The sequence below is a fragment of the Bufo gargarizans genome, chromosome 4 (genome assembly GCF_014858855.1).
Source record: "Bufo gargarizans isolate SCDJY-AF-19 chromosome 4, ASM1485885v1, whole genome shotgun sequence".
Classification (NCBI taxonomy): domain Eukaryota; kingdom Metazoa; phylum Chordata; class Amphibia; order Anura; family Bufonidae; genus Bufo; species Bufo gargarizans.
In genome coordinates this window covers 151,682,841-151,695,967 of record NC_058083.1, presented here as the reverse complement: position 1 = coordinate 151,695,967, position 13,127 = coordinate 151,682,841, and the positions used below count along the sequence as shown (strand labels likewise).

At 40.3% G+C, this 13,127-nt stretch overlaps 1 protein-coding gene across 1 annotated transcript in view; it reads left to right on the top strand.

Moving 5' to 3' along the window:
• PLCH1 (phospholipase C eta 1) overlaps positions 1-13,127 on the top strand; it is a 263,641-nt gene that overhangs the window by 231,535 nt on the left and 18,979 nt on the right. Inside the window, exons 15-16 of the mRNA XM_044290631.1 lie at positions 1,257-1,354; positions 10,051-10,230. Coding sequence (XP_044146566.1) covers positions 1,257-1,354; positions 10,051-10,230 — 278 coding nt within the window. The remainder of the gene's footprint in view (positions 1-1,256; positions 1,355-10,050; positions 10,231-13,127) is intronic.

The window sequence follows — 13,127 nt, the reverse complement described above, 5'->3', positions numbered from 1 at the left end:
AAGAAGAAGCCATTTCTAAGCAAGATCCACAAGCTCAGGTGTTTTCACTGGGCCAGGGATCATTTAAAATGGAGTGTGGCAAAATGGAAGACTGTTCTGTGGTCAGACGAGTCACGATTCAAAGTTCTTTTTGCAAATCTGGGACGCCATGTCATCCGGACCAAAGAGGACAAGGACTTGCATGTCTGGAAAGGCACCATCAATGCAGAAAAATATATTCAGGTTCTAGAACAACATATGCTCCCATCCAGACGTCATCTCTTTCAGGGAAGACCCTGCATTTTTCAACAAGATAATGCCAGACCACATTCTGCATCAATCACAACATCATGGCTGCGTAGGAGAAGGATCTGGGTACTGAAATGGCCAGTCTGCAGTCCAGATCTTTCACCTATAGAGAACATTTGGCGCATCATAAAGAGGAAGGTGCAACAAAGAAGGCCCAAGACGATTGAACAGTTAGAGGCCTGTATTAGACAAGAATGGGAGAGCATTCCTATTTCTAAACTTGAAAAACTGGTCTCCTCGGTCCCCAGACGTCTGTTGAGTGTTGTAAGAAGAAGGGGAGTTGCCACACAGTGGTGAAAATGGCCTTGTCCCAACTTTTTGGGGATTTGTTGACACCGTGAAATTATGATTCAACATATTTTTCCCTAAAATGGTACATTTTTCTCAGTTTCAACTTTTGTTCCGTGATTTATGTTCTATTCTGAATAAAATACTGGAAGTTGGCACCTCCACATCATTGCATTCAGTTTTTATTCACGATTTGTATAGTGTCCCAACTTTTTTGGAATCCGGTTTGTAATAATCTTGCAAGCACATTGGCCAACAATAACCTGAAAGTGGCCAACCCCTTTGAAATGGGGAAAGTTCACTTTTACTTCTGGTAGAGTCCTTATGCCCAGCCACAATTTAGTTTCAAATTGTCATTCATACACCAGTCCACAAGACTTCCCCCTCGTGATTATTCGAGGGATACGATTTCTCCTTTAGTAGGAGCCTAGTAGGTGTAAGTCATTTATTAGTGTGCTGTAAGTATCCCTGGTAGATTGCGTTGATGGTTTTAAAAATAAGATAAATGTGATTTATATAATGTGTTTGATCAATTGTGTCAGATCTGTGGATACTGAGTTATTGAGCGTCACAAGCTGAGCAGGTAAATGTATAATTATATGGGAAAATATTCAGCATGTCTTGTAGTTTGTTGTTTTACATTCTTGTGGCTGATTTTCCCCCCAATTTTAACTTTGCAGGTTGGGCCGTCGGAGGAAGACTATGAAATTGTGTCGTGCTCTTTCTGATCTTGTTGTGTACACAAATTCAGTTTCTGCTCAGGACATAATGGATGACGGTAAAATACCATTTAATGCTTATGCTATATATCTACAAGAAGTTCTTTCTGTGGGTTATCAATCGCTGGTCTGTTTTATGGTACAGAGCTGAAGCTTTGCAAATTCCTGCAAAACAGTCTATGTGGACTAAGCAAAGCGAAGATTGAGTCAGTAATGGAAATCAACTGACATTGCAGATGTAATACTGTAGTTTTAGTATGGATCGAGGTGGGCGGGTCTCTAAAGATGATGCCAACTCACGGGCGCAATAGTCGCTGGGTTCCTGCTGTTTTAAACAGCAGACACTCAGGGCTAATGTCTGTATGTCTAGGAGTAACAGAAATTTCCCTGTTGCTACTAAAGTTCCATTTGCAGATATTAAAACATTATTTTCCTCAGCAATGTGGGCACATATGAACATGGGACCAGCACAGATGCTTTCAGCTGCCAAGTGTACATGCAACAGGTCAGCCAGTTTCATAGGTACAAATCTTCTGACAGATGCCCTTTAAGTTACTAGGTATGTCTTAAAGAGAATCTGAATTTAGGGGGTACTTATCTCTCCTTACTGAGAGCGTTTTAATCGATGTGAGGAGACTTATAGGCCATACATGTTCCTCTAGAATTCTGGGAAGAAAGGGATGCAAATGAGATCTTAGCAAGCTCTGCCTCTGATACCAGCAGATGTAAGCCAGCTATCCTATAAGTCAATCGTCCGGAAGAAAACTTCTGGTTGCAGTGGTTTTCTTCCGGCGGATACTCTGCATATTTGCCGGAATGCAGATGGATCTCCACCAGTCCACATTATAGAGAATGGGGTCAGACAGAGCCTTTCAAACCCCCAGCAAATGCTGAAGCACTGTACATAGGTTGACAACAGTAGTATGAAGGTCCCTGTAAAGTCAATAACGACCTGAGAAAAATAGATTGGTAGTGGTTGAATTCTAAAGATTGTTCAGATGTGTTTAGGGACATTATAGAAATAGACCAACATGGAGTGAACTGCACCCACCAGTCTTCAGTTCCCTGTATGAAAGTAATAATCACCAAGTGTATTATGCCTATACACAGAGAAAGAAGTATGCTTACAGTTTATATATTTTCTTTTACCGTTTTGGCCTGTGAGGGTTTCTTTTAAAGGGGAAATGGTTGAACAGTATGTTACAAAATAAACAGAAAAGATGTGCATATATGAGATGGGCCCAGTGAATCCAAAACCTGTGCTTGTCGAATTTCTTGTAGTAGGGAATACCATGAGTTTAGGGACTATATAGTGTGTGTATGTATGTATGTATATATATATATATATATATATCTATATATATCTATCTCAACAAAGCAAAATGTGTTCCAACTTTTTGTTTGCCTGAGTTAAAGGGAATAAGGAGTCAAAATCATGTTTTTATTTTCCTGCTGCCCCCCGTTCCCCTGCTGTCAGCACTCAAAACTGCCCAACATCGACTGAAAAATACCTATTTACTGAACAGGATGGCGAAAGTTCTGGAAAATGTATAATGCTTCCTGTGTTTTGGTAAATGGTTATGAAAAGCTTGAGAAAAAAAAGTGTCTGTTTATCACGGCACAGCTGAAGGAGAGCAAGTGTGTTATTTTCCTTCTTAAATGACTATTTACAGTAGTGGCGCATAATTGGGTAAGCTCTGTACTGTGAGATAAGCTTTTGTTATTCTTAATGATAATTCTAGTTTCATGATAGGAATGGTGTTTCTTGATCGTTTATCTGTAAGTGCTGGCATAAAGAGATTATTTGCAATTTTAAGCCATTATTTTTTTTCTTTGTGTAAATATGCAAATTGGACTTCCATCATTCATCTTTTTTTTTTAATCAGCTTTTACTTTACACACATGAGAATTAGGTGGAACTGTGTCTTACATTATACAGTGCATTCAGAAAGTCTTCAGACCCTTTCATTTGGTTATGTTGTGGACTTTTGCTAAAATAGTAAAAACAAAAATAAACACATTTTCCTGTCATTCTGCACTCAATGCTCCATAATGAGAAAAAGAAAACAAATCTTGCACTTACATAAGTATGCAGACCCTTTACTCATGACTTAGTTGGAGCACCTTTGGCATTGATTACAGCCTCCAGTCTTCTTGGGTATGCAGCCACAAGGTTTGCACATCTGGATTTGAAGATTTTCTGCCATTCTTCTCTGCAGATCCTCTCCGGATCTGTCAAGTTGGATGGGGACTGTTGGTGGACAGCCATTTTCAGGTCTCTCCAGAGATGTTCGATTGGGTTTAAGTCAGGGCTCTGGCTGGACCACTCAAGGACATTCCCACAATTGTCCCTAAGCCACTCCTATGTTGTCTTTAATGTGTGCTTAGGGACATTGTCTTGTTGGAAGGTAAACCTTTGGCCAGTCTGAAGTTCAGAGCACTCTAGATTGGGTTTTCCGGGATATTAATATTGATGACCTATCCTCAGAGTAGGTAATCAAAATTAGATTGGCAGGGGTCCGACACCTGGCACCCCTACCGATCACCTGGCTGAAGAGAAGGTCAGGTGAGTGCAGCCTTCCCTTGTGTTTATCTGCTCACTGTAGATATCGCAACGACAAGCAGGTGTCCCTGGACGGTTTGTTCCTATTCAAGTTTAAAGGAATGAGCAGTCCCATTGAAGTGAATGGGACGGCTTGTAATTACACCTGCTCGCTACTGCGAACGCAGTAGTATAAAAAATAAATGAATTTAAAAATATGCATGGTAAAATGCAGTATATCAATGCTATTTATAAGAAAAAAATACTCTTTAACCTATCACTGATTATCCAGAGTTCGGGTTGTTCAAAGAGAACAGGAAAATACAGTACTGAACTACTCCAGGTTCTTGGTCTTGTTTGCAGCTCTCACTTCAGCCTGTGGGGAGGGGGTTGGAGGTGGACAAGCAGACATCGTGGATGGGGAACATAAAGGTCACAAATCATTATTGCCATACATGCCATAGACCCAGACCACATGACTACTATGGGGCCAGGGAATGAGAGGAGCCCAGCACTGAACTCCTGTTGTTACCAACATAAATCCTCAGCATTTTCCAGGGCCCACCTCTCGGGAGCTGAGTGCATATGTTTTTTGTTTTACAGATTATATTAAATTTAGTAATAACTGTATACTTTTCTATGCACTGAGCTGGGTACAGATTTCTTGAGACTCATATGTTGAAGAAGGTCAGAGATTGACCGAAACATTCTCTGTGATATATGAGCATTATGCTGTAATCTACTAATCTGGACCTGATTAACTTATATACAGGAATAAGTGCAATCCTAGTCAGGGCTCCAGATGGCAACCAAAATGGTTGCCAATGCGACTTAGAATTGCAAAATGGCGACAAAACTTTGTAGTTTTGTCACCATTTGTGCCTACACCCTCAGCAGTTTTGCCTCTTTAAGAAGAAAGGGCTTTCATCCAGCAGACGTCTGCCGGGTAGGGTTGTTGCGATACCAACATTTTTATTCGGTTTCGATACCATAAAAAATTATTGCGATACTCTGTTTGTATTTATTTTATTTATTTTTCTGTTACGGAGATTCTGTTAGGAGATTTTTTTAAATATTTTAATAGTTTGGACTTTTCAGATGTGGCAATATGTTTATTTATTTATTGTTTATATATTATATATGTCAAATTGTGCAAGGGGGTGATTTAGGACCTCACACTCTCCCTGCTGCCCTGTGCTCTGTGCACACAACAGCAATGAGATTACCATGGCAGCCTCTAGCTTCCTGGCTGCCATGGTAACTGATCGGAGCCCCAGGATTACACTGCTGGGGCTCCGATTACAACTGCCACTGTACCACCAATAAAGAGGGGAGAGGGGACCCTGTGGACACAAAAAAATGAATTTGTCTCCTAAATTTTTCAGGTAAGGAGCCAATGGCTCCTTCTCTTCAGCTTGGCTTTGGCCCTCCATGAGCACCGAAATCTTATATGCAGGTGTCAATTCCTTATTTGTTAAAGAGAACCTGTCATCAACTTTATGCTGCCCTCACTGATGGCAGCATAAAGTGGTGACTGGCATGTTGATTTTCAGTATTGTGGTGCTCATGAGCTAAAAGCCAGTGGTCGCCATGAACCAGAGCCTGGGCCTGGAAAAGACTCACAAGTTCCTGAGAAGATTTGTGGTTATTCATGGTCTCCTTCTCTCCCCACCCACCAGCTAATATTGACACTTTTCTACTTGGGTTATTTCCCTGGGAGAGAACAAACACACATTATTAGGAGGGCAGAAGATCATAAAAAACTGTGACCATTTTGCAGGCCTGGGCTGTAATGATTATAATGCTTGTTCTCAGCGACCACTTACTTTTAGCTCTTGAATGACACACTTATGAAATAAGTGTGTCTGTTACTACTTTATGGTGCCATCAGTGAAGGTACCTTAGAGTTGGTGACTGGTTCTCTTCTTTCTAGACCACTGTGAACAATGAAAATTAAAATTAACCTCGCCATCACCCTAAAAGACCAGAGTTATTTTGCATCGACTGGTAAACTATTCCAAACCACTAGTATTGCAGGAATACTATCGCTAACCCCTAAGCCACCTTATGCAAAAATGTGTGATGCAGTACAATGTTGGCAAAGTGGGTACAACAATAATTTTAAACAAAATATTGCATGATTTTTTTAGCTCAGCGTTGTGGATCTAGATAGGTCAGCACCGCTTGGCTTTGCATTCTTTCATGCTGGGATTGGCTGCTCTCATTTCATTCTATTTACAGTTGTGCAGATTGATTTAAAGTCTTTTGAATGAAAATAGAAGAAGCTTTGCTGTTGCTGTTGTGGTCGGCGATTTGAGCTTTTATCATAATTGCACGTTTTACTGACAATAGATCCAAACAATAAAGCTTATCTTAAGCAAGGCAAATGCCTGTTTTCATTCAGCCGAGCAGTTACTAAAAAAGGCTTGTACAAAACATTTACTGTATCCTGGGTGCAGAAGCACATTGTAACAATGAATATTTGTAACAGTGAAAACTAGTGGGAAGTTATCATCATATATTTTTCACATTCAGTACAAAAACAGCTAGGAAATCCCAGCTAATCCTGTGAGCTAGTACGGTATTGGTGTAGGCGTTCTCTTATATTAAATATAACTTTAATTTTGTATTTCCTCCTTCACCTACAGTGTAATGTTGAGCTACTGATTTTGATAAAGGTTTATCCATTTGCTACACTCATCCAAAGCAAAAGTTGTAACTTAGAAAGCAACAAACTGCTGTTAACGGATCTTGTATACTTTGTAAATATAAGATGGGTCTGATTAGGTTATTGACACTGTAATGGTAAGCTCTATATGCTTAATGCAATGTAAATCTGACCTTCTTTACACCGTGTTCCAAATTATTATGCAAATTATATTTTTCTCTGATTTTCCTAAATGGTCGATGCAAATGACAGTATATTGTTCAGCAACCATTAGAGTATAATTTTATTGAACAAACCTCCCAAATATTTTTTCACAAATTAAAGGATAACTGTCATATTATTATTTTATTTACTAGTTTATTAGCGCTTGGCATGTATACCTGAGTTAGTCTGTCAAGGATTGCCAAAAGATCTGTAATTACCTTTATAATAACAGCTTTCATTAATGTCTGCTGTCCCTTTCCACTGTTCCTTTAAAAGACTGTTGCTATGGCTCATCTACCTTCGGCTAGGAAGACAGAGGGGCGGTCCTTCACACTGCATGTCTGCATTAGGCTTCAGAGTGAGGAGGCGTGTCTCTCAGTAATCCAATCTGATTGGCTGGCAGGGAGCTGCTGGCTACAGCAAGTGTGTATGTGAAGTGAGGGAAAGCAGTTTTGGCTCAGAGAACTGGCAGAGGAGTCATCTTGAGAAGATCCTCATAATGTAGGATTCAAAACAGCCGTAACTTAGGGGAAAACTCAAGGAAAACAGTGGTAAATGAAGAGACTAAAGATTGCTTTATGCATAATGCTGCTGCAGCAGTAACATGCTAAAAAATTATTATTATTATTTTAAATGAAAATATGAGTTATTCTTTAAAAAATTCACTGTTCCAAATTAATATGCACAGCAAAGTTTCAAAAACATTGTATAAGTTGTAAATAAATAACTTAAATGGTCATTTGTTGAATTTAAAGCATTAAAAAGTCACATTTACTGAAATCAACAGCTATTTCAATCAAAAACCTCTTAACAGGCCTAGTTACATGTTAAAGGGGTTATCTCATCTTGACGTTACTAAGGCGAGATGAGACTCAGTCCCAACTACCTCGCGGCCGGGAAACAGCATAGCTTGTTATGCTACACTGCTTCCATAGATCTCATGCATGGCAATGAGAGCTACTGAAACAGCAGAGTGCTGGAGCACTATGCTGTTTCCTGGCTGGGAGGTGGTTGGGACTGTGTCTCATCTCGCCTTAGTAATGGTGAGATGAGACAACCCCTTTAACATAGGACCCCTTCTTTGATATCACCTTTACATTTGTTGCATCTATTGAACTTGTGAGTTTTTGGAGAGTTTCTGCTTGAATTTCTTTGTAGGAAGTCAGGATAGCCTTGAGGTTCCCGGGACTCCAGAGGCACCAGCAGCCTGTTTGCTGCTTTGTAATGGCATTTTAGCAGCTGCTTTCTTAGGGCTCCCATGGCCGTATGAACGGATCCGCACGAGTTCCGCAATTTTGCGGAAGGTCTGTGTATCCATTCAGTTCTATGGGCCTTCAAAAGATGCGGACAGCACAGCGTGTGAAATTCCGTACAGTGGCTCCGCAGCAAAGATAGAACAGAGCAATCGCGGACAAGAATAGGCATTTTCTATTATGGTTGCCGTGCAAATTGCGAATCTGCAAAGCACAATGGCCGTCTGAATGGGCCCTTAATCCAATTAATTCTGGCAGAAACCTTCCTCATTATGCCTTTACCTGCACGAACCCGCCTTTGCTGTGAATTAGCTACAAATCTCTTCACAGCTCGATGATCACGCTTACATTTTCGTGAATATGTAATGTTTTCATACCTTGTCCAAGAAACTGCACTATTTGATGCTTTTCAGCAGCAGAGAGATCCGTTTTCTTTCCCATGTTGCTTGAAACCCGCGGGCTGCTTAATAATGTGGACAATCCTTCCTAAGGAGTTTTTCTTTAATTTGGCATACATGGTAAACTAATTATCACAGGTGTTGGAGATTGATTTCAGTGATCCATGAGTTTTAGTAAAAGAACAAAAAAATTACAACTTTATGACACTTAAATCCATAATAATTTGGAACGGGGTATATATCGCGCATTCGAGCAGTACACAAGCTAGAAAAAATAGTCATTACAAGACAAGGCAGGCAGTCTGCATACGTCCATTGTTTGTCTCTTACCTGATGAAAGGATCAGTATGATCCCAAAATGTGTTGATCTTCAATAATAAAGTCTTCTTTATTAGCCGGTGTTAAGATATTACCTGGGGGTAAGATCAGGGTAGGTCATCAATATCAGATCTGCGGGGGTCTAACACTTGGAACCTCTGCCGATCAGCTGTTAGAAGAGGCCTCTTTCTAGGCCATACATCAGTCACATGCAACTCATCCCCATTCAAGTCAATGAGGCTGAGCTGCAATACCAAGCACAGCCACTATATGATGTACAGTGTTGTGCTTGGAAAGTTGCCGGGAGCCTACAGCGCAGCTCCTAGAAACAGCTGATCGGTGGGGGTGCCAGGAGTCAGACCACCACCTATGTGATAATAATGACCCATCCTGAGGATAAGTCATCATTACCTTTTCCAGGATAACCACTTTAATTAATCCAATTATACAATTAATATATAAAAAAAATCCATTAATACAACTACCGTATTTTTAGCCCTGTAAGATGCACTGGTCGATAAGACGCACCTATGTTTTAGAGGAGGACAATAAGAAAGAAATATTTTTCATTAGACCTCAGATCAGCAATCAGACTCCCAATGTTAATCAGACCTCAGCTCACAGCCCCAATCAGATCCCCAATGTTAATAAGATCTCAGATCAGACCCCAATGTGAATGACCCCCCAATCAGACCTCAGATCAGAGCCCAATATAAAGACCCCCAATCAGACCTCAGATGAGACCCCATGCCTCAGATCAGCCCCCAGCCCTATGTGATCAGCCCCCAGCCCTATGTGATCAGCACCCAGCCATAATTCAGCCTCAGATCACAAAATAAAAAACCCACGTACCTCTCCTGCTCCTGGACGCCACCGCTCCTCACATCACGATCCAATTCCTCCTGCTGTCGGCTGTGCTGTGAACTGGCGCACACAGCGTGAGGTTACAGAGCTCCCTCACGCTATGCGCATCCTTCACAGCCAACAGCCGAGGACCAGGAAGCGGTGAGTGCAGAGCCTTCACCGCTTTCTGGTCCTCCAGTACTAATAAGGAAGCGCTCATTAGTATTCGCCCCATAAGACGCAGGGACATTATGGGGGGGGGGGGAGTGCGTCTTATGGGGTGAAAAATACGGTATAGAACTCAAGGGGAGAGTTTTAAATGGCCATTTTTCAGAAAGGCATCCTTTTCAGACCATATTTGCGTTTTTAACATACGTTTTTTTTCATCACTGTCATGTGAATATAGCCTGACTGTTTATCTCTTACTGTTGAATAAAAATGTTCTCTGAAGAAAACCATTTTTCTTTTTCCTTATCTCCAAGGCAGAAATCACTTGATTTTTATTTATTTTTTATTTTTTTTATTTCAGGGTCGTCAGGAAATGTTCTGTCTTTCAGTGAAACAAGAGCTCATCAAGTGGTTCAACAGAAGTCAGAACAGTTCATGCTGTACAACCAGAAACAGCTTACCAGGATATATCCATCAGCGTACAGGATAGACTCCAGTAACTTTAACCCCGTACCATACTGGAATGCTGGGATCCAGTTGGGTATGTATTCCAAGAAGCCTAAATTGTTGACTTTTTTTTTTTTTTTTTTGGTAATACCTTAGTTCGTTCTTTGGACCCACCCACTCACATCAGGCATATTTTATTGGTTTATTTTACATAAGTGGATTATGATCATACTAGAGATTGTTGTAATCCATTTGGTTTTATTAATGATAAAAAACTGCATGATCTGCTGTCAGTTTTTCATAGTTGTATAAACAAATGCCAGTTGGGGCTTTGTCTCACAATGGCATCACTGATTACACAGTGGCACACTGTGCAGGGATACATCCCCACTGGTAACACCCAGTTTCAAATTCATTAATAAACTTCTAGTAGCAATAACTGAGAAACGGAATGACATAGAGTAATATGAAAACATGTACACAAAATAGAACATTCTGCTCACCTCTATGGAAAGGATCTTCTCAGGACATGGACCCAGAGGGAGGGCTTGATAAACATCCAGATGATTGCTCCAGAACTCAGCAGCAGTCCAACAACATTAAAGGGGTTTTCTGAGATTTTAATACTGATGACCTATCCTCAAACAATCTTCGCTTGGTTACAGATAAACAGCATTGAGGTAATGAAGAGGCCAATCCTCTGATCTGAATTCCATAGAGAACTGGTGGCATGACATAAAAATGCAGCTTATGAGGAAAAACCCAAAAATGCAAAAGAACCGTGGAATGTAGTCCAATCGTTCTAGACTGGAGTACCTGTTCAGAGGGCCCAGAAGTTTATTGACTACATGCAACACAGATGTCTCAGAAACAATGTTTATACTACTATATATTATTTCAATATAGAACCAAACAAAAGAGCCTCAATCTTAGGGAGCATTCACACAAACGTGTTTTTCTTCTGCGTCTGTTCCACAATTTTGGCGGACAATGCACGGACCCATTCATTTCTATGGGTCCACGAAAATTGCGGAATGCCTTGTATTCTCATCCGTGTGCTGTCCTCCGTTCCGTGTGTCCGTTCCTTTTATTTTAGAACATGTCCTATACTTGGCCGCAAATCGCGGTCCGTGGCCCCATAGAAAGTCATTTGGAGCCGTGAAAAACTGATAGCACACGGAAATGCATCCGTATGTCATCCGTTTTTTGCGGACCCCTGGACTGAAAACATTCTAGGAAACCCCATTTCATGCCGACTTCCGTGCTCATGGAGCGTCCCCATCACCATGGGAACGCCTCCATACTAGAATGTACTGTCGGATTATGAGAATTACGTTGAAATCGCAATGCGATTAATATAACTTAAAGTAATCGCATTGCGATTTCAACTTAGAGCTGGGTTTATAATGGGTCAGCTTGCTTGAATTAACGAAGTTAACGAATATGGAATATAGCAGTGCTAAGTTAAAATCGCAATGCGATTACTTCAAGTTATATTAATCGCATTGCGATTTTAACTTAGCACTGCTATATTCCATGTTCATGTTAATTCTAGCAAGCTGACCCATTAGAAACACAGCTCTAAGTTGAAACCGCAATGCGATTAATTTAACTTTAAAGTAATCGCATTGCGATTTCAACTTAGACCTGGTTTACTATGGTTGGCTTGGTAGAATTAGCGATGTTGAGGAATGGACATTTAATTTTAACCCTTCCGTTTTCTTTTGCGGACCGTGAAAAACGGATGGCACACGGAAGCACCACGTCCGTATTATACGGACTTACGGAACTGAAACGGAAACATAACTGAAGACAAACGGAACACACGGATCCGTGATTTACGGAACGCAAAACCAACACGGTCGTGTGAATGCTCCCTAAAACCATAGTTTAGGGCAGGGAATAAACAACCATATACACCTATAATATTGTTGAAGAAGCAACAAAAGAATGCCCAGTGTATTAAAAATATATATACTTTTATGTAATTATAATAAACATATGATTACTAAAATATTGAAGATAGCAAGAAAAGAGTATGAAGAATCAGCAGAAAAAACAGATGCCGCAATCCACTGGCCGGTGTCACTGCTCCCCGCCAGAAGATGGAACACATGTCAAGTATACCAGTAAAATGCAGCAGGGTGATTCACAATACAATAGCCCATAAAATATCACTAATCTAAATATTATTTCAATAATTCAAAGCAAAGTGAAATCTCAAACATTTTTTTTTTTTTAGTTTATACGTTACATTTTTGAGTTTTTAAAGAAAAATGCTGGCACTGCTTTTTGAACAGCCTAATATTACCTTTTTCTTTACTTTCTCTAAAGAATTAACACAAACTGGATAAAAATGTATATTGTGTTATGTAAGACCACCCCTGTGCGTAACTATCAGTGACTGACAGCTGTGTATACACACTTATACATAGAATGCTATCAATCCCTGATAAGATGGCCTCTGTGCACAACTGAACTAATAAAAAGCAGAGACTAAAATGTATAAATTAACAGTTTTAGGCCTCATGCACACGACCGTATGTATTTTGCGGATCCGCAAAAAATACGGATGACGTCCGTGTGCATTCTGTATTTTGCGGAACGGAACAGCTGGCCCCTAATAGAACAGTCCTATCCTTGTCCGTTATGCGGACAATAATAGGACATAACTAAAGAAAGTATATGTTGGACGAGCACTCTGACATCAGGCTTGGGCTAACATAAATCACACATTTATTGCATAAAATACATAAAACAATATATAGCAATATGCCCAATATAAGATCAATATAAAACAGTCGCAAAATATTCGCAAAGGGGACAATTCAGATGCGCCACCATAAATGTCCCTGTTGTGATATGGATCTCTTTACCATACATGCGCATATAATACTCTTTGTTTCATATGCGGCGCCTGAGGGATTGGTATTGTGTCGCAGAATAATCGCAGATGATGGAGGTATTGATATTACTTTCGGACGAGTTCTA